Source organism: Alosa alosa, chromosome 19, assembly GCF_017589495.1.
Source record: "Alosa alosa isolate M-15738 ecotype Scorff River chromosome 19, AALO_Geno_1.1, whole genome shotgun sequence".
NCBI lineage: Eukaryota > Metazoa > Chordata > Actinopteri > Clupeiformes > Clupeidae > Alosa > Alosa alosa.
In genome coordinates, this window is record NC_063207.1 from 28,966,878 (window position 1) to 28,989,701 (window position 22,824).

Genomic DNA, 22,824 nt, shown 5'->3' on the forward strand with positions numbered 1-22,824 from the left:
GGCCTCTGATATAAATCTTCTTCATACAGCAACTCCCTCTCCAGCCCAGCACCCCCACTCCACCCTCATCTGTGACTCTCTGAACAGAGCCCACAACAACTGCTGCTGCTGAAGCTGGGAAGAGCCCACAGAGTTCTGAGCGCTGGGGTTTTCCTGCGACTCCCTGAATGGGAGCCAGGCTCTCGGTTTCTTTTCCCTCGGCTGTGGTGGTGTAGCCATACCTGTAATTTGAAGCCCCACACACAGTTTGGCTGGAGACGCCTCTGGATTCTTTGTAACGTTGTAAGGGCTGCCCTCCCTGCCTAGGAATGCGTCTGCATCTGGACAGATTAATGTGTGTATGCTAGCTGTCCATACAGCTGAATCAGGGATGTGCAGTGACCATGACTGTAAAACAACAATGGATTGCATGGTGTCATACACTTGCTTTATGTTCTGGAAAGAAAGGAAGGAAGCCATTTTGCCAGAGTCTCTCTGTGCAGTGAGTGCTTTTTGGAGCCAGAACAGAGTATGGAGAAAATCTGCCAATCCAGCACCCAAAATCAACCATTTTGTTTAGTTCCTTCCTGTGGCTTCACTTTTGAGTGGCCATACTAGGGGCTCCCCCTGCCTTGTGACAGCAGTGTGCTGTACCTCATGGATGGCTTGTCTTGCTTGTGTTAGACACCATCGGTGTGTTCAAAGGTGGCAGCGGCTGTGTTTATCCGCGCAGATAGGTAGTTGCACATCTGTGTATCGCATGTTGATCAATGTGTGTGTCCAGTGAGTGTTTTTATTTGTATCAGGGTGTTTCTGTCTGTTTTGGGGTATGTATGTTTATGTTTTGTGTGCATATATGTTTATGCATGTGTGTTTCATGTGTGCTTTGCTTGTCTGCACGTGTGTGCACATGTGTGTGTGTGTGTGTGTGTGTGTGTGTGTGTGTGTGTGTGTGTGTGTGTGCTGAAACAGCTGTGAGTCTCTGGAGGCCAGTGTACCACTCAAGGCCCAGCAGTGACTCTGAACCACAAACACACCACCGACAGAGTGGTGGAGAGGAGCTCCACAGGGGCCAGACATTCTCACACACACACACACACACACACACACACACACACACACACACACACAACACACTCAAAATACACACACACACAACACACACACACACACACACACACAAAATACACACACACACAACACACACAAAATACACACACACACACAACACACACACACACACACACACACACACAAAATACACACACACAAAACACACACACACACACACATAGCTGGATGGTAGCCACAGAGTTTGGAGAGACCGTAGCCTAATATGGCAGAGCCCAACTTTCACCATCTCACCGAGGCAAGAAAGTGCGCGAGAGAGACCCCGCCCCCCGCCTCTCTGATCGCTCTGAACTCGCTCACAGACAACTCGTTCTCATTCCCTTTTTTCCGAATAAATGTGTTTTATTTTCCATGATGTTTGGCCTTGGTGTAAGGGGCCAGAGGCCGTGGGCTGGCCAAATACCTTCTTGGTGAAGTCCAAACGATGTGTGTGGGCATTATGGAAACCGCCGTGACCTCCCTCCTCTGGTATTTCTCACCGGCTGCTGTCTGGCCCATGAAGGTGCTGGTAGTCAGTTGCAGTTGCCCTGTAATGCCCTGCTAGGTGAAGTATTTAATCCATAGGGTGGTGGCAAGCAATGAGCGCTAATGCTGGAATGCTAGACCTACTGGAATGCTGGAATGCTAGACTAATGTGTGTGTGTGTGTGTGTGTGTGTGTGTGTGCGCGCGTGTCTATGAGCAAGGGAAAATGGTAAATAAAGAAGTGAGCCTCTATTAGTTTATGACTTTATAATGTGTGTGTGTGTTAGAGGGTAATAGAGTCTCAAAAAGAGCAAACAGACACAGTCAAGCTAGCAAGTGTGCCTAGTGTGTGTGTGTCTGTCTGTGTGTGTGTGGCCCAAGCATCCACTTCAAATGACCCAGCTCTCTACAGGGGTTATATTGGGTCATCATTTTGGTCACTGCTGGTTGTTGTTTAAAAGCCTGCTACAGGCAAGGAGACAGAGCTGCGCACTGCAGGGTCAGGAGATGGGCTGTGGGTAATGCACAGTCCACTTTGGGTTCCATCCCAGCCTGTTCAGTCAAGGTGTGCGTTCAAAAGGGAAGATGTGAGGTTTCAGAAGGTCCTCGTGACTTTTTTCTAAGTACATCTGTCATGTCTTTTGCCTGTTACTGCCCTCTGCTGGTGAAGAATTGCCCATGCTGGAAAATTGTGGGTGTAGATGGGTTGAACAAGAATATTTATTTTATTTATCACATTAAACATGTATGCAGTAGCTAGCATATCAAACACAGTAACACATTATTCAATATTATGCATATATTTTAATAATATTTATTTTGTCATGTTTCATGGCAGGATTACTTGGCCCACATCATAGACACAGGCACTCTGGGTCCAGAGCAGGTCTCTGCCCTGTTTGGAAATATAGAGGACATCTATGAGTTCAATGGGTAAGTAACAAACACACAGCCAATTTAATACAAATTCCTTCCGCCAAGTGAATCGTGTGTGTTGATGTAAATAATCTTACTAACAAAACTGTCAAATCTGTAATGACTGTCTAGGTTCAGAGTATGTTTGTAGTCATTGTGCAGCTTGGTTAAATGAATAAAGTTAGACTTCAGGCTAAGCCACAGTTTATTTCCCAAAAGAGCATTTGTGTCATCGAATGCAACACAGAGTAATCTGACATTCAACAAGGCTTTGCTAAATATGCAAATGCCCTTTATGAAGTGGATTTAAAAGCAATCTGGCAGCTCTAGGTTTGAGAAGGAGAGAGAGGGAGAGAGAGAGAGAGAGAGAGAGAGAGAGAGAGAGAGAGAGAGAGAGAGAGAGAGAGAGAGAGAGAGAGAGAGAGAGAGAGAGAGAGAGAAAATAATAAGTGGAGAAAGAGATAGTATAGCAGTTTGACCTAGACACTTCATTATTGTTCATGGAGGCAAGACATGAGCTGGCCACCAAACTCTGCCCTTATGTAGAGGTCATGCTACAGGGTACGTTATGTGTCCAGTGGCTGTTGTTAACCCTGTGCCATCCGCACTGACGTCACCACCAGCACCAGCACCAGCACCCAGCAGGATATTCTAATGGAATGAAAGTGATGATGCATGTTGCCCTTAAAACACCTGGAGGAATAAAAGAAGACATCGAGTGCATCTCTATGACGTACAGCCATCCATCCATTTAAAGCAAGGGATTGTATCACCACTCAAGACATAATTTGCACATCACAGCTGACACATGGCCACAACCCCCTAGGAGAGGTTTCCCAGCTCATCCTATCCTACTGTCTAAACACTGACGGACAGTAGAAACTGGACAGTTAAACAGACATCACCCAAGGTCCATAGCCTGTTGTATTCCGAGAAGTGGCCTTCCAAGCTGCTTTGGGACACAGTTTTGGTTAAACATAAACGCTGACGATAATGAGCGAACGTGAGGAACCGGGGGAGTTGCGCAGCGTGGTGTGGTGCGCGGTGGCTCGGCTTCTTTGCTGTTGTTTAGCATTCTGAGTGACTGGTGCCAATTAGCGTGAAGGGCTCAGGGGAAGCCAGAGCCACTGATGTGAGCACAGCCCTAATCTCAGCACGCCATCGCCATCGCCCGTCTGAGAGCAGGGAAGGCGCGCGTGTGTGGCATGCAGCAGGCTCTCTCTCTCTCTCTCTTTCTCTCTCTCTCTCTCTCTCTCTCTCCCTCTTTCTCTCTCTCTCTTTCTTTCTCTCTCTCTCTCTCTCTCTCTCTCTCTCTCTCTCTCTCTCTCTCTCTCCCTGAGGTTTTCACAGAGGGAAGGAGCATGGGAAATGAAATGTGAATCATAAACACGTCCAGAGACGTTGCATGCATTATCGACCACGCGGAGCTTCCTGAAAGCAGCGGGCGAGTCTTGGGGATCTCTGGCCAGGGACAGTGTAACCTTTATAGCCAGCCATGTACCCTGAGCACAGCTCTCACGGCTGTCGCTCACAGAGAAAAGACAGAGCGGGAGAGAGAGAGAGAGAGAGAATGAAAGAGAAAAAGGAATATGCATGAGGCTCTTGAGCCGGCAGCGTGGCTGGTATTTAAAGCTTGTGACGTATAGGCGAGGTTCCGCTCCAGTGGAGCTGGCCAAACAGGCCCAGGAGCCCAGCTGGGGGGTGGGCGGGGCTGGTTTCTCAGCTCCACCAGGCCTCATGTGATTGGCCATGAGATGCTGGTCTGTGTGGGTTTATTTGTGAATGTTTAAACTAGTGTGAAAAGATGGAGTTTGTTGTTAAACATTGATCCCTGGCAAACAAGCATAAATATACACACACAGACACACACACACACTCTCTCTTTCTCTCTCTCTCACACACACTCTCACCCACACACACACACACACACACACACACACACACACACACACACACACTCACACATTTAGCTCCTTTTTGATGTGTTGTCCCATATTTACATGGCTTGTCAATGATTACTTATTGTCCAGTCTGTCCAAGGAGAGAGAGGATGCTGTGTAAGTACAGTCATGTAAGCGTTTGAAGACCTTGAGTGTGTTTGCTGGTGCTTGACCCTGTGTGTTTCACTTCAGATGCATGCGGTCTTTGTGTAACAAACACTGTGTGCATTTCTAAGCCGTTGTTTTGCATCGTTTAGTGTGTGCTGGGGACCTTTTCCATTGTGGTGTCTCTACTCCATGGCCTGTGTATTGGTTCAGTAAACTATTACAAAACAGCCAGGTGTCCAAAATGAAAAGTAAACTATCAGCCATTATAATTTTGTGTAGACCAGTGCTTACATTGCTGACAACCAGTACTGTCTGCTCTTACTGTTTTATGAATTTAACACAGTGATGTATTCATCTGAAATAATGCAACGCAACCCTCAAAATCTGATGTGAATGTTACATTTTCTTCCAGGGAACTGTTGCAAGCCTTGTACATGTGTGACAATGACCCAGTGGCCATAGCCAGATGCTTTGTTGACAAAGTGAGTTGAGTTGAGCCTTTTAGTACACAATGCAAGTATATGTCATAAAAATGTGTGTGTGAGAGAGAGAGAGTGAGTGTGTGTGTCTATATGCATATATCTTATATATATTCTTCTCAGTTACTGCTCCAGACCAACTCAATTTCCTCTCCCCCTGTCATTTCAGAGTGAATATTTTGCCATCTACACCCAATACTGCACAAACTACCCCAAGTAAGTGAAAGGAGAGAGAGAGAGAGGGAGAGAGAGAGATATTTCTTGACAATGACTTTACCACTGAGCTGTCTTGTCAGGTGATGGAGAAAAGTGGGGTGGGTGGATCTCAGAGCTCATGGCTTTGGGCTTGTTGGAGACAGCTGCCAATCCAACATACTGTAGACCCCTGCCCTTACATACATACACACACACACACACACACACACACACACACACACACACACACACACACACACACACATCCTGGGAGCAATCTCCGTTAGCTGGAGCTGACAGCTGTGTTGTGCCGTAGCCTTTATTCCTTCCTACAGCTTTGTCACTGGCATGCTCAATATTCCCCTGGGACTTCTCAGGTAGTCAATATCAACTTGACACAATAAAAGTCATATATTGGAACGCTGCTGCTATATCGGCTTCAGAATGGTACCGACGTTTATGAATGAAATATTCATGAAGGGAATTAAAATTCCATGGGCGTAGCACCGTTGGTGGCCGTGGTAAAATGGCTCATGGAGCCCCGCGCTCGGTGCAGGCCTCCGGGTCACAGAGGATTGGCTCTCTGTAGGGAGGACTGAGGACCAGTCTGTTTAACAACACAGTGCAAGTTCAGCATGCTCAGTCTGTAGCCCTGTGATCATTCTTTTCTTTTCTATTATCCTCCTTCCTTCTTCTCTCTTTCACTTCCTTCTTTCTTTCACTTACTTTCCTCCTCTCTCACTATCTCCTCCTCTCACTTGCTCCCTTTGTCTCTCTCACTCCCTTCTTCTACCCTTCATTTCTCCTCTCTCTCTCTCCCTCTCTCAGTTCTGTGGCTGCTCTGACAGAGTGCATGAGGAATAAGAACCTAGCCAAGTTCTTCCGGGAGCGGCAGGCCTCCCTCAAGCTCTCCCTGCCTTTAGGCTCCTACCTCCTCAAGCCCGTCCAGAGGATCCTCAAGTACCACCTCCTGCTCCAGGTACCTGACCAGCCGGACAGCCTGACCGCAGGCCTGGGTGCTCTGCTGTGCACCACAACCCATTTGGAAATCATTAAAAAAAAGTTTTTAAAAGTTTCTGGTAGCCTCCCATGTGTTTATATATTTTTCATGAAACACAGAGCTCCAGTGTCTCTGAGCAACCCAAGGACAGAATGTAGTTTTCTTCTTGGTCAAGCAAATGTTTTGTCTGAGCTCTGTTATAGCCACTTCTATCATATCTACATTAAAGCAACATCTACTAATGTTGGATTCTACTAATCTAATTGGGTTATTCTCAATAAATACATAAACATCTGTTATGTTTTAATTTGATTCCTTCAACATTAAGCAATCATTAACTCTGTAAATCAAACATTTGTTCCTAAACCTACTACCAGTCCCCAGTCCCCACACTACCATGTTTATTTGAATTCGGTCCATCTCATAATCCCTTGTTGCTATGTCTCTGTTTCTCAGGAGATCGCCAAGCACTTTGGCTGTGAGGAGGAGGGCTACGAGGTGGTGGAGGAGGCCATCGACACCATGACTGGTGTGGCCTGGTACATCAACGACATGAAGAGGAAGCACGAACACGCCGTCAGGCTGCAGGTCAGTGCCAGGCTCTCTCATTGGTGGACCCAATTAAATGCCACCAATCGGATGTAGTCCCTGTGGGAAGCTGTCAGGGAGAAGAGACTGAAGCCTCTGAAGGACACAGGAACACACTGATTCCAGTTGACAGAGCTGCTCTTTGTCTGAAAGCCCTTGTGTCTTCTAGTTGAAGATTTCTCGTGTCTGTGAGATTTATGAAATAGTGCTGCAAATAAATGCTGGATAGGTTGGATAGATAATGCTGAAATGTTAGATATGTGGTCTCTTTTGAAAGCTCGATTTAATGCTTGTTTTTTAGTCCAGTGACTAAAATGCCCAGGGGCTTACTTATAACTTGATAAAAGTCTCAAGCTTCTTTTTATAGATAGATTTATAGATAGATACATGCATACATACAAGGTAAGCAGCAACAGAAATTAACTATACATATTCTTAATACTTTATACTCTAAAGAAGTTAAAGACAAATGCTGAAAATGTTTAAGAATGAGGACATAACAGTTATGAGTTCACTGGGCTGTGCCTTCTTTGGAACTGGGATGAGAGGCCTGATGGGTTCCACCCTCCCCAGTCACACACTCAAGTGCTTAGCCCTCCACAAAAGCCAGCTCCGCCCAAAAAAAACCTAAACAGTCAATAACTATGCTCAACATGGAGCCCTCGCCAAAGTCAGACATGGCAGAAGCAACACAAAACAAAGCTCCATTTCAGAGTGCGTAGATTTTCTTTTTTCTCTTTTTCCCCTCTTCTTCTCTTCTGGAAGTGCTTGTAGGGAATCGATTACTAGTAAAAATCTGCTGAGTCCTCCTTACCTTGCACCTCTCCCCATCTCAGCCTAAGCTGGAGCAGCCGGAGGAGCTATGAGAGCCTGCTGCGTCCTCTGGGCTCTCTGTATTGAACTGCAGCGCTGAATCCACCCCGTCGCTGGGTCATCATAATGATTAGCCCCTCCTACTAGCGGCATCAAAGATTCAAAGTCTCTACTGATGGTTAGATTTGCCGTGACTGTGATGCTGTTTGGCTTGATAGACATAAGTGCTTTTGGAATGGGTTTATTTGTTTTGTTGATGTTGAAATGGTATTTAATGATTATTCACTAGAGATGTCAATAAATTGATCAGAAGTGTATTGTATGGTGTTGCTCTGTGCAGGAGATTCAGTCGCTGCTGATCAACTGGAAGGGACCGGACCTCACCACCTACGGGGAGCTTGTTCTGGAGGGAACCTTCCACGTGCATCGTGCCAAGAACACCAGAACCCTCTTCCTCTTCGACAAGATCCTCCTCATCACCAAGAAAAGGGGAGAGCACTACATCTACAAGAACCACATCTCGGTAGGGACTTCAGCCATGTCTAAATAGTTCTGCTCAATCACACAACTTCAGTTTAGATTCAGATCAACTTTAATTGAGGCATTTGTCAACACTATGCAGATTGCAAAAAGTAATTGTTGCATTAGGAATAGAAATTTTAGAAATTAAAAATTTGAGATTTATAGTAATATCAGAGCCTTCAAAGAGACAATCCATTATAAAAACCCAACTCTATTAAATAAATACATATGGAATGTATTTGGGTATTTGGAATGATATGCATTAAACACTATGTAACTTTGAATCTGTAGTATGTCACAGCTGAAAGACAATGTGATGTGAGTGTCTAACTGGAGCCTTGGCCTGTCCATACATTTCAGTGCTCCACGCTGATGCTGATTGAAAGTGCCAAGGACTGTCTGCGCTTCAGCGTCACCCACTACAAACACCCCAAGCAGCCGCATACAGTCCAAGTGAGTCTGACCCTGGCCTTGTGCCCGCTGCTCACGTCCCGGGTTGGCCCCTGTGACACACACACACACACACACACACATACATACACACACACACACACCGCCCATGCCCTCTTGTCTAATCTGCTTTGAGCCTCGCAATTGGTCGTTAACCGTGTTTGTTTGTGTCGGCCCTTTCTCTCAGGCCAAGACGCTGGAGGAGAAGAAACTGTGGGCTCATCATATTAAGAGGCTCATTCTGGAGAACCATCAGGTGGTCATCCCACAGAAGGTGGGCAGCGCAGGCCAGAGACTTCCTGTTGCTCCATCCAGCCTGGGTTTACGGCTGATGTGTTTCACAAAATGTACTTTTATTTATTTGCTCTGTGTTTCTTTGTTTGCTTTGTTGTTTGTGTAGGCGAGAGAGGCCATTCTGGATATGGACTCTATTTGTAAGTACTAGACATTTTCACATTTATTATGATGCAGTACCATTAGAAGATGATGGCATGGTCTGTAAATGTTATCAATCTTTGTTATGAAATATTATTTCTACAATGCAAAAGATGTGTTTACACAACATAAAATCATATTCATCATAATACAACAACTATTTAAAAGTACTAATGATAACACAACACGCACAGCAACATCATCTGTATGCTGAGACAGCAGAATGCACAGCTCTTCCAGGAACATCCAGCCTCAGTTCCTAGAAATGAGTCCAGGTGACCAGTGGGGTTTCCACTGCTGCCCGTCTGGCTCAGGAGCAATTTAAATGAAAGCCATGACTCACCTCTTGCACTGCTGAGAAGGTATCTGCTCCATTAAGAGTGTCCATGGAGAAAGCTAAAGCCTGGAAGTAGAGGAGAAGAGTTTCTCACAACAGCTGAGAAATAGGCTGGCCTGAGTCCTGACCAGTGATTTCTCGTTGGTCTGGAGAGTACTTTGCATCTTGGGTGTTTTTTTTGTGCTAAGACAGGAGGTTGACAGGATGACTTTTTTGCAGGCTCTTTACCGGTGTTAACTGTAAATGGTGTTTTTTTTTTTGGTCTAAGAATACTCTGTGTAATTAGCCTAGAAATCTAGACGCACCTTAGCGGCAGCAAATGTAATTTGCAGCCAGGGTAGTCTAGCAACTCTCCGTTGGCTTACGAGCCGGAAAAATTAAACTTTAATGAGGCCAATCACATCGTGTATAGAGTCGGTGGGCGGGCTTAACATAAGGATGGCAGAGTTGCGACGGTTCTAGCGAACAGCGCGACACGAGTTAAGCTTTTTTTTAAGTTGGCAAAAGTTTGATCAACTAGCCAACTAGCTCCGCTGGTGGGAAAACGCATGGGACTCATCAGTTTTATTCTATTGCGTGCAGAGGGGATTTGAAAGACAATCATTCATCCCACTCCTCGGATTGAGCACTGTGAATGATGAGTTCCCAGACCCTACATCTTGCTCTGGGTCTGGCTCATCAGGCTACTGTGTAATGGGAAAAGGAAATTAGGTTGACCTGACTCAGCGAGCCCAAAAAGTGCCAGTACAAAATCCCCACCAGACATCCCCTGTGGAGCTGTGCTTAAGGGAATGCTTGAGCTACTGCTGTCTCCTTCATGCCCTCTACCCTTACCCATGCCTTATGCCCCCACCCCACCCCACCCAGATCCTGTGAGGTACCGTTATAGCCCCGAGCGCCTGAAGAAGCCTCTCTCCTCTCAGGGCGAAGACTTCACCGGATTTGGCCGCCAAGAACGGAGGAGATCAGGTCAGTCTCTCTCTCTCTCTCTTTCTCTTTCTCTCTCTCTCTCTCTCTCTTTTCTCTCTCTCTCTCTGTCATTTTCCCTCTCCTACTGTCTTTCTCTCTGTAATTCTTCCTATCACCCCCTCACTCACCTTTTCTTCTTCTGCACATCTTTTTCTCTTCGTTTCTCTTCTCACGTTCCCTGTTTTAACACCTCCATCCCTCTCTGCTTCTCTCCTCCTCTCCTACTCCTCCTTCTCCTCTTCTCACCTCATTAATCTCCTCCTTTCTATTCCTCCTCCTCTCTTCCTCCTCACAGTCACACATGACAAAATCCACAGTTCCAAAAAACAGGACTTTAAACAATAATAAAAAAGACTCTTCTGTTTCCCTCAGACTGATCAGCAGAAGAGAGAGAAATGATGATAATGAGATTCTACTTTAATGACTCAGACAGACCTGTTAGAGCTCATCTCATCTACTCACTGTTGCGTCTGAGAATACTTCATCAAATCATTTGACTCTTTTGTCTTTTTTAACCTCAGAGCCAGCCAAGCAGATCAAGAAGTCCACCAAAGGTACAGCAACACTGTTTGTCTCTCTTCATTTCTTCCTGTTCTTGTCTTTTCTTGTTTTTTTTAGTCATGTTTTCTACAGAACTCCATAAAACACAACATATACTTTACCACAATCTGAAAGATGCAAACCAAGATTCGGTGAAGGTTTCAATGTGTCGCTGATATTTGAGTTCATCAGCCGATCAAATTGCACTCCTCCTTTCAGTGTGCAATAAGCATCATGGCTCGAGCCACTATGTGTTTGTCCTGCTTGAAGAGCAAGAGGTGAAATGATAAATGGTAGGTGTGTAGAAAGTGGGCAAACAAAGGCTGAAATTGTGGCTATTGTCAGTTGTCGCCTGCCATTTTGTTTACAGTTGTTTATAGTTCAATCTCACATCTCACTTCATAGTGTGCCCCGCAGTACTGTGTATGAGCACCTGAGCACCCGGACCATGAGGAGCTATTTATGGGGGTTTCTACAAACAGTTCAGTTTTAAATCTGGTATCATAGGCTGCACCTCTAACTGGATATGTGGCACTCTGTATTTATGATGAACCTGTACTAGATTATTATGGTCTGTAGATGCAATAGATTCCATTTTTGGCCCTAATTTGACCTGCCATTGCCCAGATAGAGGTAGCGAAGACAGACAATACACAGGGGGGGAAATCTCCTGGTCAGAAAGGTGGACTTCTTGCCCACTTCATTTGGTGTGGTTTTTATGACTTCAAAGGCTTCAGGGGAAACTGGACAGCCCCCATACGCCAGCCCTCTGTGGCCAGATCAAAGGCCGGGCCCCCTCCCCACTCCTCTGCGCTCTTAATGATGTTAATTACCCGGCCCGGGCCCCACAGCCTTTGTGGAGCCTGCTGCTCCTTTCCGTGGTCAAATCTGTTTTTTGGCATCCGATGGCTGCCTCCTATTATACCATCTAATTTAGTGGTAATGAAAGGCAAGGCTAAGCAGTTGTACATCATCCATTCTGTTCTCTTGTATCCGCCTCCACCCCCTCTTCTCTCTCTCTCTCTCTCTCTCTCTCTCTCTCTCTCTCTCTCTCTCTCTCTCTCTCTCTCTCTCTCATACACACAAACACACACACACACATCTCTACACTCAATCTATTTGCATTTCTCTCTCTCTTCCTCTCTTTCAATACCTCTTTTTCTAATTCAGTCTCTCATCCTTCCTTTATCTATCCATCTCTCTCTCTCTCTCTCTCTCTCTCTACCTCTCTCTCTACTTGACCCACTAGATAGTGAACAAAGAACTAAGAATATTAAACTAATGTCATTTTCATCTCATTGTGTGTATTCTGTTACAAAAGGATGAAACAGATATGTCAGAGTAAATTAGTGGGAGCGGTCCTGATTTTTCCTGTTTATGAATGATTTAATTACTCTGCCAAAGGGAAGCCATAATCTACCTTCAGCTGATGAGCAGAGTATCATTATTATCCATTTAAACAGACCCTTGGGGAGATATAGTTGGAGACACCCATAAAAGACACACAGACACAACATAATAACAGACTGTTAGCATAATTACATACTCCTGTCTGAGCCAAGTATTCAGAGGCGCTCCAAGCATGACATTGAAAGTGTTTGTATGCGTCGCACGCCAGCAATCTGTTGTTGTGTATTGAATCTCAGATACGTCCTAAAAATGCCCTATTCAGAAGTCGTATTTGACTGTGCTGTGCTGTGCTGTGCTGTGCTGTGCTGTGCTGTGCTGTGCTGTGCTGTGCTGTGCTGTGTGAATAACCTTGGCTACTCTGATTTTTTTCCTCACCCATCTCTCCTCTCCCCGATGCTGCTATCTGATTCCACCATGCAGCTGTTCTTAAGGTAAGCTTGTCGAGGTCACTCTTCTCTCTGTTTCTCTCTCCCTTTCTCTCCCTATCCCTCTCCTTCTCACTGTGTCTCTCTTTCTCTCTCTCTCACTATGTCTCTCTCCCTTTCTCTCTTTCTCTGACTCTCTCTCTATCCATCTCCTTCTCTCTCTCTCTCTGTGTCTCTGAAACTCTTCCCCAAGGGAAATATGTACTTTGAGTCCCTCTCTCTCTACTCAGTGCTCTCATCTCATCAGAACACATTTCTTTTTTTCCTCCCCTTTTGCTCTCTAAATGCGCTCCTGTCGAGTAATCCTCTCACAGGTTTGACTCAGCAAAAGTTTTCCTCATTTCTTTGTGAATGTGTGTGTGTGTGTGTGTGTGTGTGGGGGGGTGGTGTCGGATGCATGTGTGTGTGTGTGTGTGTGTGTGTGTGTGCTCTCTTTTTATAGTGTGAGGGCAAATCTATTTCTGTTGCTAAGTGAGTTTCACAGGCCTGGCTGCTGGGCTTATGCAGGAGCCAAAAAGGAATATTCCGGAAAAAATAATCAAATTCACGCTGATTCTCCACTCACCTCAAACTCCACCAAGCCCCTCAATGCATGTCTGGTGTCCTAATTTAAGTTTCATTCAATTCTTGTCATGGTTTTTAGTTTGGTGGAGCAAGTGGAAAATTAGTGTCTATGAGATTCTTTTAGCTTCCTGTAAGAATATTCCTCTAATTTATAAGTACATTTACTCATGCAAGCTTGAATGGACTGCTTGCATTTTGTTCATCCATAGCCATAATCTTCTGTGTTGGATGATGCATATCCTCTCAAATCCTCATGCATTTGCTCTGTAAAAAATGGCTCAGCTGAAATACAACTCTGCATCGCCTGTTAACAGCTCCGTCACCCTTTAACATGTTTGACTTCACGCCACAGCACGCAGAGAGTGAGGGCACCCTGCTGGTGGACAGTGCAAGCGACAGGTGCTCACTGCAGCCAGCTACCAGCCTCAGCTCCCTGGCCTCCAGTCTAAGCGAGTCCCAGGCTCCGCCGAGGCCTTGTCTAGAAGACGGGCGCGAGGTGCTGGACTTGGGCAGAGAGTCCGAGGAGAAGCTTAGGGCCGAGGAGGAAAGGTCGGAGGACTCGCTAACACAGAATGTTCCAGAAGTGGAGGTGGAGCTGCGGGAGACACCGAAGATGGAGGAGAAGGAGAAGAAGGAGGAGGAGGAGAGAGGGAGCGAGGAGAAGGAGGAGGAGATTCTGATGGTGGACGACCAGGTAGCCGACTTTGCCAGCTCAATGCTGGCCGCCATCTCCTGCTGGCACTATAGGGCCCGGGCTTTGCTTTTCACTCGGCTCACAACGGTGAGGCTCTCAGCCACCCACTTCCACCTTCTTTGTGCCCCTCCACCCCCCATCACCACTTTACCCAACACCCTGGACCCCAACCACCTCACCCGCATTTCTGCCATCCCATAATACTCACCTGTTTTGCTGACCAATCATATTCATTCCTCCGCATCACCTGATTGTTGGTCACTAACGGTACTACAGTCTGCGCATGTGGAAAGACCCGGTGCACTCACACTCTCACTGCAGAGTTGCATGATAAACGTATAAGCCAATGATAAAGCGCATGAGGAATGTACTGATTGATTGATTGCATGCATGTTCCCATGGTCAAGGGTGATGGCATGCTCGCCCTTGATTGCCTGGCAACTAAACCTGATCACTGGTGCCTGGCCTGAATGACTGCAACTCTCCTTCCTCATTTTCCCCCTTTGTCTTCAGTGCTTGGCTGGGTAAATGTACAGAACAATGTATTATACATTCGCTGGCTGTGTCATGAGTCTTCTGTCAAAAGAGTTGTGTTTTCTGTGTGGTGTGTGGTTTTGATGAGTTTGTCACATGGTCTTTTCAAGTCATTAATGATAGGGTTGATGTTAATGTGGTTGACAAGCTTCAGCTTAAGTCATAAGAGTATTGCTAAATAGCTCTTCACAGAGTGAGGCTTTCAGGATGTCCAAATTACCTTATGTTGGGTTGCCTACCATCGCCTCCTTTTAGGCACAGCAGAACAATTCACAGCTAATCAACCCACCAATTCAGCAGTAATTTGATTAATTATATTCCCTGCAAATTTGTAGACACAATGCTTTATTCAGCTAATGGATTTGCACTTCAAGAAGTGAAAACAGAGGGGATAGGCTCTGGCTTCAAAAGGAAATTTGGCTGCCAGATTTTACAGGCTATTGTAATACAGAGTGCCCTGTCATTGTAAAATCAAATTCAACCCCCAAAGGTTCCCCTTTTATTTTTAATTATACCGAGATTTCAAAAGGTCACTCATTCTAATCGAGATTAACAATGGGCTAGCCTTGCCTTATTTTTTACACGATTGCCAGCACTTTTACAAGTTCTCCTTTTACCTTTTGTTCCATCAAAGCCCCTTTACAAAGCCATTCATCATGGTGCAAAAGCAAGGTAGACAGAGATAAAACATCTGAATGGGAAGCTGGGACAGATATGGATTTTCTTCCCTTACGGAGGCTCCCTTGTTTGAGTGTGTGTCCCCTCTGTGTGCTGCTGTGTCTCTGTCTCTTTATGCATTGTGCTGTGGCTTGCAGGATGGGGAGGGCTGCACTGCTGTGGAGGAAGACCAGCCGGTCCCGGGAGAGGGGACCCAGACTGTCCCCGAGGAAGAGGCCTCTGAGCCAGCCGTGGATGAGACGCTCAATGACCAGGTAGGGACGAGAGACGGAGGGGACGATTCTGCTGGCGGCTAGATAACAGTGTAGTTGTGATGGTCAAATGGGTTTAGTGTGTCTCAGAGAGCTGTGTGTTCTTGTGGCTTTTCAGAATCCAGCAAGGTGTCACTCTGACATTCAGTCTGTATGTACATTTCAGTCTGTATGATCACTGAGCTATAAAGTTGTCTCACACCACAAGATTTGAGTATCATGAAGAAAACATGTGAAGGCTTTTGTTTGTGTGTGTGTGTGTGTGTGTGTGTGTGTGTGTGTGTGTGCACGCATGTAGAGTACTTCTTGTTTTTCACCTGGTCCGTGTCTCATTTCCAGTCTGCCCTACACAAGCACAGGGACTCCACCTCGGTCCTCTCTCTGTCCTCTCTCTCTGTCCACTCTCTGTCCTCTGTCCTCTCTCTCTCTCTCTCTCTCTCTCTCTCTCTCTCTCTCTCTCTCTCTCTCTCTCTCTCTGTGTGCGCTGAGCTTTCCCCAGCTCTACCTCACAGTGGAGAAATTAAACCATGAATTGCATTTAACAGAAAGGACAGAGCTCTTCTTCCACACATCAGCAACGGCCTTCAGACTTAATCCTGCACCACACATGCCACGTCCCTCCTCCTTTCCCACCTCCCCACTCCGGATTGCACAGTTCAGTGTATTTCCTAATCAGCTCAAACTCACCTAATATTGCTAATCACAAGCACTATGAATATAAATGACTGTGAATTACAGTGAGTTTGACGTTGATGTGCTGGAGTGGAAAAACACGACATGCAGGGATCTAGCAGGACACAGAGACACTAGTAGTGGACACTAAAACAGGCATTTTATAGAATCTAAAATCTGAATCCCTTAGAGGAAACAAGCTGATAATGGCAAATAAAAAAGCCTGTTAACAGGAAGACCACCTCAGCAGAACCCAGCTCACCTTGATCTGGTGTGATCCTGCAGGAGCAGAACCCAGCCTATACCAGGGTTTGGACCTAGTGTACCTCTACCTGTCTTCTCCAGTATCTCTCTCTCTCTCTCTCTCTCTCTATCTATCTATCTCTCTATCTCTCTCTCCCCCTCCCTTTCTCGCTCCCTCCCCTCTGTGCAGTCACATGAGAAGAGGGGCTGTTTTTCACAACAGGAAGGGAAGAGTCTGTCACAAGTAATTCCTCTGCCTCATTTTTCTGCTAATCATCATCTGCACAGCTCAGCATGTGGCCACAAAATAAATGCATGTGTCAGTGCCATTCCCTCTCCGCTTGGCTAGGGACGGATGCTTTCTTAGTGTGTGTGTGTGTGTGTGTGTGTGTGTGTGTATATTGACTGTTTATGTGCAAATGAGAGACAGTGAGCATGAGGCAGAGAGAGCGAGCGAGCCGTAGAGAGAGAAGAGATTCAGAGGACTAAACGAGATGTGATGGATGTTGGGTGTCTGTGGCACTCACAATGGGATGTCCCCAAACAGGCGTGATGTCGACGTCGTCCCCGTGTCCTCTCCGTGTCCTCTCTGTGTCCTCTCCTCTTGTCTTATCTCCTGCCACCAGTCCCTTGGCCAGTCCCCCTAAGAAGGCACGGCAGTGCCAAGCACAGATGGCTGCATCCACTAAATCAGGCTCTATGAAAAGCCTGGGGGGTCTAATCACTCAGATGGAGAGAGAGAGAGAGAGAGAGAGAGAGAAGAAGAGAGAGAGAGAGAGGGACTTTGGGGATTGGAGGGCAAGGCTTAGTGAACAAACAGATGAGTTGTTGCGCTCGTGAACTGCATACTTTGAAGACTGTGTGTCTGTTTGTCTGTGATGATGTGATTGTTTAGCCTGATGTGACCTCCACACTCCAGTACAGTGGACACACACACACACACAGCACAGACAGTCATTCAAACACCAACGTTGACATCAAAAATCAAATTAAAGGGATGACATGGATCCCTAGAACTACTTAGTAGAACTAATATCATAAATATGGATTTGGTTTTATCATAATTTCCTTGTGGCATCAAGCTGATGAGCTTATGACCATGTCCTTAAGTGACACGCTCTCCTCCCTTCATCCCCCACAGATCTTAGCAGCTCAGGACAGCACTGACCAGCATGAGAGCCCCGTGGAGAACCGGAAGAACATTCCCCGCATCCACATAGAGGAATGCCCCGAACTACCACCCGGCTATGGACGTCAGGGTGAAGTGGAGGAGTGTTTGAGGGATGAGTCGGTTGTTGATGAAGACGGGTTGGATATGAGCACCATGGGCCAGGAAGAGAAGAGTAGCTTCAACAGCGGGACATTCTCCGAGGCTGAGGAAGAGGAGGAGGCAGTCGCCATGGAGACAGAAGCCTCCAGCAGCAGCATCCTCCCTCCATCGGTACTGGACCAGGCGAGTGTGATCATCGAACGCTTCGCTGGCAGCCTCTCGCGGAGGAACAGCCTGGTGATGGCTGGTGACCTTCCACTCACCGCGTCCCAACAGTCAGGGGTCCTGACCGGCTGCCCCCCACCCCTGGCCACCTCCCTCCAGAAGCCTGCGGCCTCTGATCTGCCGACCCCGGCTCTGACAGTGGAGCAGGACCGGACACCCCAGTGGCGTCAAGACTCGACACTGTCCAAGAGGGACCAGCTGCTGATCCACAAGATCCGGCACTACTACGAGTGCGCCGAGCACCAGGACGTGGGCTTCTGCATCAAGCGGCGCGAGAGCCTCTCCTACATCCCCGCAGGCCTGGTCCGCCACCTCAGCCGCCAGATCGACGGCAGCCCCACGGACGAGGCCACCACCGCCGCGGCAGCGGCGAACAGGAAGGGAAGCCCCAGCGTGCGTCCAACTTCCTGGTCCGTATTCAGTCTCCCCGGTTTGGACAAGAGGGACGAGGCGCCGAAGTCTTCGGCCAGCGCTAGAGCTGCAGTGTGCTTGGCTACTGAGGACAGAGGCTCCAAACGGAGAGCGGTCAGCGTCAGTGATGAAGACTTCCACTCGCCCTCTCACATCATCCCAATGTGGCAGGATATGGAGGCAGAGGTGAATGGGGTGCGGGAGGATCGACAGGCCAATACAGAGACAGAGGATGACCAGACTGGACACGACATCCCAATGCTTCACCACGTGAGCTTCCCCAGTCGGGAATGCAGGCGTGCTGAGGACGGCGAGGCTTTGCGGATCCAGGAGGAATCTGACGTCAGCACGGTGGTGACCGACGCGTCCTCTGTCCCCTCCCCTCCTGTGTTTCTGTCCCCCACCAAAGAGGAGGCACCAGTGCTGGACCCCGAGACCAGGGGCTCAGACAGGCACCTCCAGACAGGCCGGCCACCGCGGGCGCCCCTGCCCAGAATCATCACCCTGCGCTCGGGCGCCGAGGAGGAGCAGATCCTGCAGGATGTGGAGAAGGTGAAGAACAAGGTGTTCCAGCTGGCCCGCCAGTACAGCCAGCGCATCAAGAACAACCGGCCTGTGCTCAGAGCCAGGGCCAGAGAGACGGACAGCTACCTGATCCCCAAGAACCTGGCCTCTGTCCAGGAGGAGAGGAGTCCAGTGAGAGAGAAGGGTAGGTGAATTAGTGACCCAGTTTTTAATTAATCAAAAGCTAAACAAATTGTATTATCTATATGGCCCAATAAAAACAAATGTAAAAGCCTTATATGCAAATCATGCACCTGTCAATCATCTATGCTACCTTTATTTTTACCAGGGCTCTTGACATTACAAATGTTATTTTTCAAGAGCAACCTGACAATGACAGCAGGTTTAGGGCACAAACTGCATGACGGAGCATGAAATGACAATAAGAAAAACAGTCGGTGAAGTACATTGAATACATAATCAAATATTAAGGCGAAAAAAAGAGCTGGCCAGTAAAAATTCACAATGAAATATTTCTCCCTCAAGTTTGTTTATGCTCTCTCTTTGTCTTTGTCTTTCTTTTTCACGCCTGTCTGCTTTTTACATAGGCCCATCTCTCTCTCTTCTTCCTCTCTCTCTCTCTCTCTCTCTCTCTCTCTCTCTCTCTCTCTCTCTCTCTCTGACACACTCTGTAGTAGATCAGTATTGTGATGTGTTATTTTGTGTTCCAGGCTCGGCCGGCCTCTTCCTCTCTCTCAGCTCCTACGATCAGGTGACCATTCAGGAGCTGAAGCTGCGGAGCCCGTCTCCCGGCGCCACCACCACCAGCTCAGCGGGCAGCTCCCGTGTCCAGTCCCCTAGTCCTGGCACCAGCACCAGCACTGGGCCGCCCCTGAGCCCCAGTGCCGTGGAGCCCTTCCCCTGGCCCGACGTCAGGGAGCTGCGCTCCAAATACGCCCCCGGCCGGACCGGTGGCGCCATCGGCATCAGTCGCAGCCACTCAACCCCGGACAAGATGATGATGATGATGATGATGGCAGAGGAAGGGGAGGAGGGGGAGGGGGAGAGGTCTCGGACGTCACTGAGTCGCTCCAGCTCCAACTCCAGCGGCTGCTTCTCCCCGGAGCCAAGAGGCTCCCTGCCGGACATCAGCTCTGCCGTTGCCGCCTCTGCCAGCGATGTCCGCTACTGCAGCCTGGGCAGCGATGTCCAGCTCGGCGTGGGCACTGCTGGGGAGAAGGAGAAGAATGAAGGGGCTTGTGCCCCCAGGCTGTTCCGGGTGAACTCTCTGGATCACGTCATGGGTACACTGCATACCAACCAGCAACAGCCACAGCAGCCGCATCAGCAGCACAGCCTGACCAAGTCACACAAAGACACCCACAGATGTGCAGGAGAGGGCAGGCTGACACAAGACAATCGGGTGGTCGCCGCGGAAACGGTCAGCATGCCCTTGACAGGACACCGGGGGGGAAAGGGTACCGAGACGAAAGAGGAACATGACCAAAATATCCTGAACGGGGGCTCTGAAGACAGTAGGTCAGCCCTGGAGCTGGAGGCCTGGAGAAGCCTGCGCCGGAGAGACTGGAGGACTTACGAGAGGCTGCAGAGTGCTCACCGGTACTCCACTGGCTCGCTCAGGAGACTGGACGGCAGCCAACACAGCCTGGTCAAGAACCTACGGGAGAAATTCCAAAGCTTGAGCTCATATACATAAAACTACACTTTAGACATATGGGGTTATATATACTGTATGTTCAACTGTCTGATCACTGGCTTCGGCATGCTCAAGGTGAGAGTATCTAAGCACCTGATGGGAAATGGGAATCGGTACTATGTGTCAATAAGACTTGAGTCTGTTAAACAGATTGGCCAGTAACTAAACTGTTCATTGCCAGATTGGCAGCTAACTCTGGCGTGGTTTGGCCACATAAGGGTCAGATCTGCATTAGACCAGGACTAAATTGTCATGGGATTAGGACCAGATTTGCACTAAATCAGGGCCAGATCTATACTGCACCAGAACCAGATCCAAACCGGATCAGCAGGACCGGTTCTGCACCAGATCTAGGCCAGATCAGTGCCACTTTAGTTCCGGAGTTGGCTGCCATGTCACGTATGTCATTGCTTGTGGTAACGTCATATACATTACTATGTGTCATTTCTTATCTTCTTATTTCTTGACACATCCTGCAGTATCTGGGAATCTGTTAAGGGATACGTAGCAATTATGAGTTCTATTTAACTTTTTTAAAGAATAAGTCTTACAGAAACAGTTGTACATTTGTTTATACCTGTACTCTCTTTACTTTTTATTCACTAATGTGGATATTTAAAATGTATATACGCTTAAATAATGAGGAAAAAAATATACCGTATATACAGTTTTCACTCATCGGTCAGAGAAAATGCATCCTTTGTTGGAAGAGATTGTTTTGTATTCAGCTTTAACACGTCTGTACGTTGTAATGTAATATGGGTTTGGGTCACATAGCAACACCTTGCTGATTGGATGTCAGATCTCCTTGTTGAACAGTTCTCTAAGGCCCAGTAGGCTCTCCAGTGCTGTGTGTAGATGTGGACGTGCACTGAGACATGACCAGATTTTGGCAATGGCTGACACATTCCCCAGGTGTTGATGGCCTCCTGTGACTTACGAGATGGCAAAAATAATTGCCAACACTTTGTTTGACACAAATCTTAAGGCGTTGGTTAAATGACTCACCTATGAAGAGATGGAGATGGAGAGGTGTCATGTCATATCTGTTGAAGTAAGACTCTTTAAACAGACGCCTCTTTTCATCAAGACAGATTTCATAACATGGCTGCTTGTATAGTGTGCTACTTTACACGTGTAATGACAAAGGGACTTCTGGGTACTTTGGCATAATGGATCATGGTATGGTCCTTTTCTTAGGCACAACCACAGGGACAATCAGGGAGGGACAATAGGTGACCACTTTTTATTTAAGTTATGTTTATTCACCCATATTGATGAAACCCATGTTCATGACTTATATGTTTCAGCCAGTCCTGGTGTTTTAAATCCCCATCCCTAGCACTAGAAGTCCACTTCAGTCCACAGTGGTTTGTTTGTCTGTTGTGTTTTGCCTTGTGCTACAGTTACTGTATGCTTGCACACACCTGCTATGACAGTAATGCCACCGTGGTTCTTATGAGGATCAGCTCAAAAGTTGCCAGGATATCATCTCAAACGGCAAGCACAGTGAGAACGTGAGCAAGCTGTGCATTGAATGTTTTTTTGCCATGCTGCATCAGCATGCGTCTTGTTTAGGCTCTCGCAGCTGCTGCACATTCTGTCGGCTCGCCGATCTGCTCACACACCCATAGCTGGTCAGCACTGTCCAGATGATGTAAGAAGTGAATCAGATGGTAATTTAACATGCACCGTCTTCCCTAGTCATGCATGAAACAAGTCCAACCCTGAAACACATTCTCCTCAGCAAGCTGCAATATCAACTGTCAACACTATCATCATTATCCTCAAAGCTACTATCTGTGTAGTATTTTAAAGATGTCACCTGTGGTGTTGTTCCTCTCTATTAAATAAATGTGGTTGATCAAATAAAGGCACTGTGTAACCCAGTATGTTCAGCTTCTTTTTTGCTCTGTATGATCTGTGAAAACAGTAACATGGTTGAATGGCGAGTGGCACGGCAGGAAGATTCCTCCCATTCATCCATACATGCAATACAAACTTACACAATCTTTTCAATCACAGCCATATTATGACCGAGGGTGGCTCGGATCTCTGTCCAGATGACTGCAGTGATGGCATGCAGTGGGAGAGGAGATTGTTTTCTTTTCCTTGAGATCACGTGGAAGCTCTCAGACGGTGGCCTCTGACAAGGCGGGCACTGCCCTCCTTCATCCGGTGGACATGAGAACAGGATTAGGCTGATGGGTCTCAGCACGCGGGCGCTGGAGTTAATGCCCGGGTTGCTTTTTCAAAGGGTGGTCTGTCAGTATCACATTCCATCAGAGTCACTCATCCTTTAGCCTGCACATGAGGCTACCCTCACATGCAGGCAGGCCAGTGCAGTCTTGTTTTAGTCTG

The 22,824-nt window shown here is 47.3% G+C and overlaps 1 protein-coding gene across 4 annotated transcripts in view; it reads left to right on the forward strand.

Annotated features, from left to right (window-relative positions):
* The window catches only part of LOC125284028 (pleckstrin homology domain-containing family G member 3), a 51,937-nt gene extending 29,582 nt beyond the window's left edge, over positions 1 to 22,355 (forward strand). For 2 of the 4 annotated variants that reach the window (XM_048227715.1, XM_048227716.1), the window contains exons 4-19: positions 2,413 to 2,507; positions 4,950 to 5,019; positions 5,186 to 5,232; positions 6,040 to 6,190; positions 6,668 to 6,799; positions 7,953 to 8,135; positions 8,495 to 8,587; positions 8,772 to 8,858; positions 8,985 to 9,018; positions 10,224 to 10,325; positions 10,847 to 10,879; positions 12,696 to 12,706; positions 13,617 to 14,045; positions 15,308 to 15,424; positions 17,478 to 18,951; positions 19,478 to 22,355. In XM_048227715.1, coding sequence (XP_048083672.1) covers positions 2,413 to 2,507; positions 4,950 to 5,019; positions 5,186 to 5,232; positions 6,040 to 6,190; positions 6,668 to 6,799; positions 7,953 to 8,135; positions 8,495 to 8,587; positions 8,772 to 8,858; positions 8,985 to 9,018; positions 10,224 to 10,325; positions 10,847 to 10,879; positions 12,696 to 12,706; positions 13,617 to 14,045; positions 15,308 to 15,424; positions 17,478 to 18,951; positions 19,478 to 20,463 — 4,044 coding nt within the window. In that variant the 3' untranslated portion in view covers positions 20,464 to 22,355. The remainder of the gene's footprint in view (positions 1 to 2,412; positions 2,508 to 4,949; positions 5,020 to 5,185; positions 5,233 to 6,039; positions 6,191 to 6,667; positions 6,800 to 7,952; positions 8,136 to 8,494; positions 8,588 to 8,771; positions 8,859 to 8,984; positions 9,019 to 10,223; positions 10,326 to 10,846; positions 10,880 to 12,695; positions 12,707 to 13,616; positions 14,046 to 15,307; positions 15,425 to 17,477; positions 18,952 to 19,477) is intronic. The other 2 variants (XM_048227717.1, XM_048227718.1) reach the window with 2 other exon arrangements.
* Positions 22,356 to 22,824: the final 469 nt, after the last annotated feature.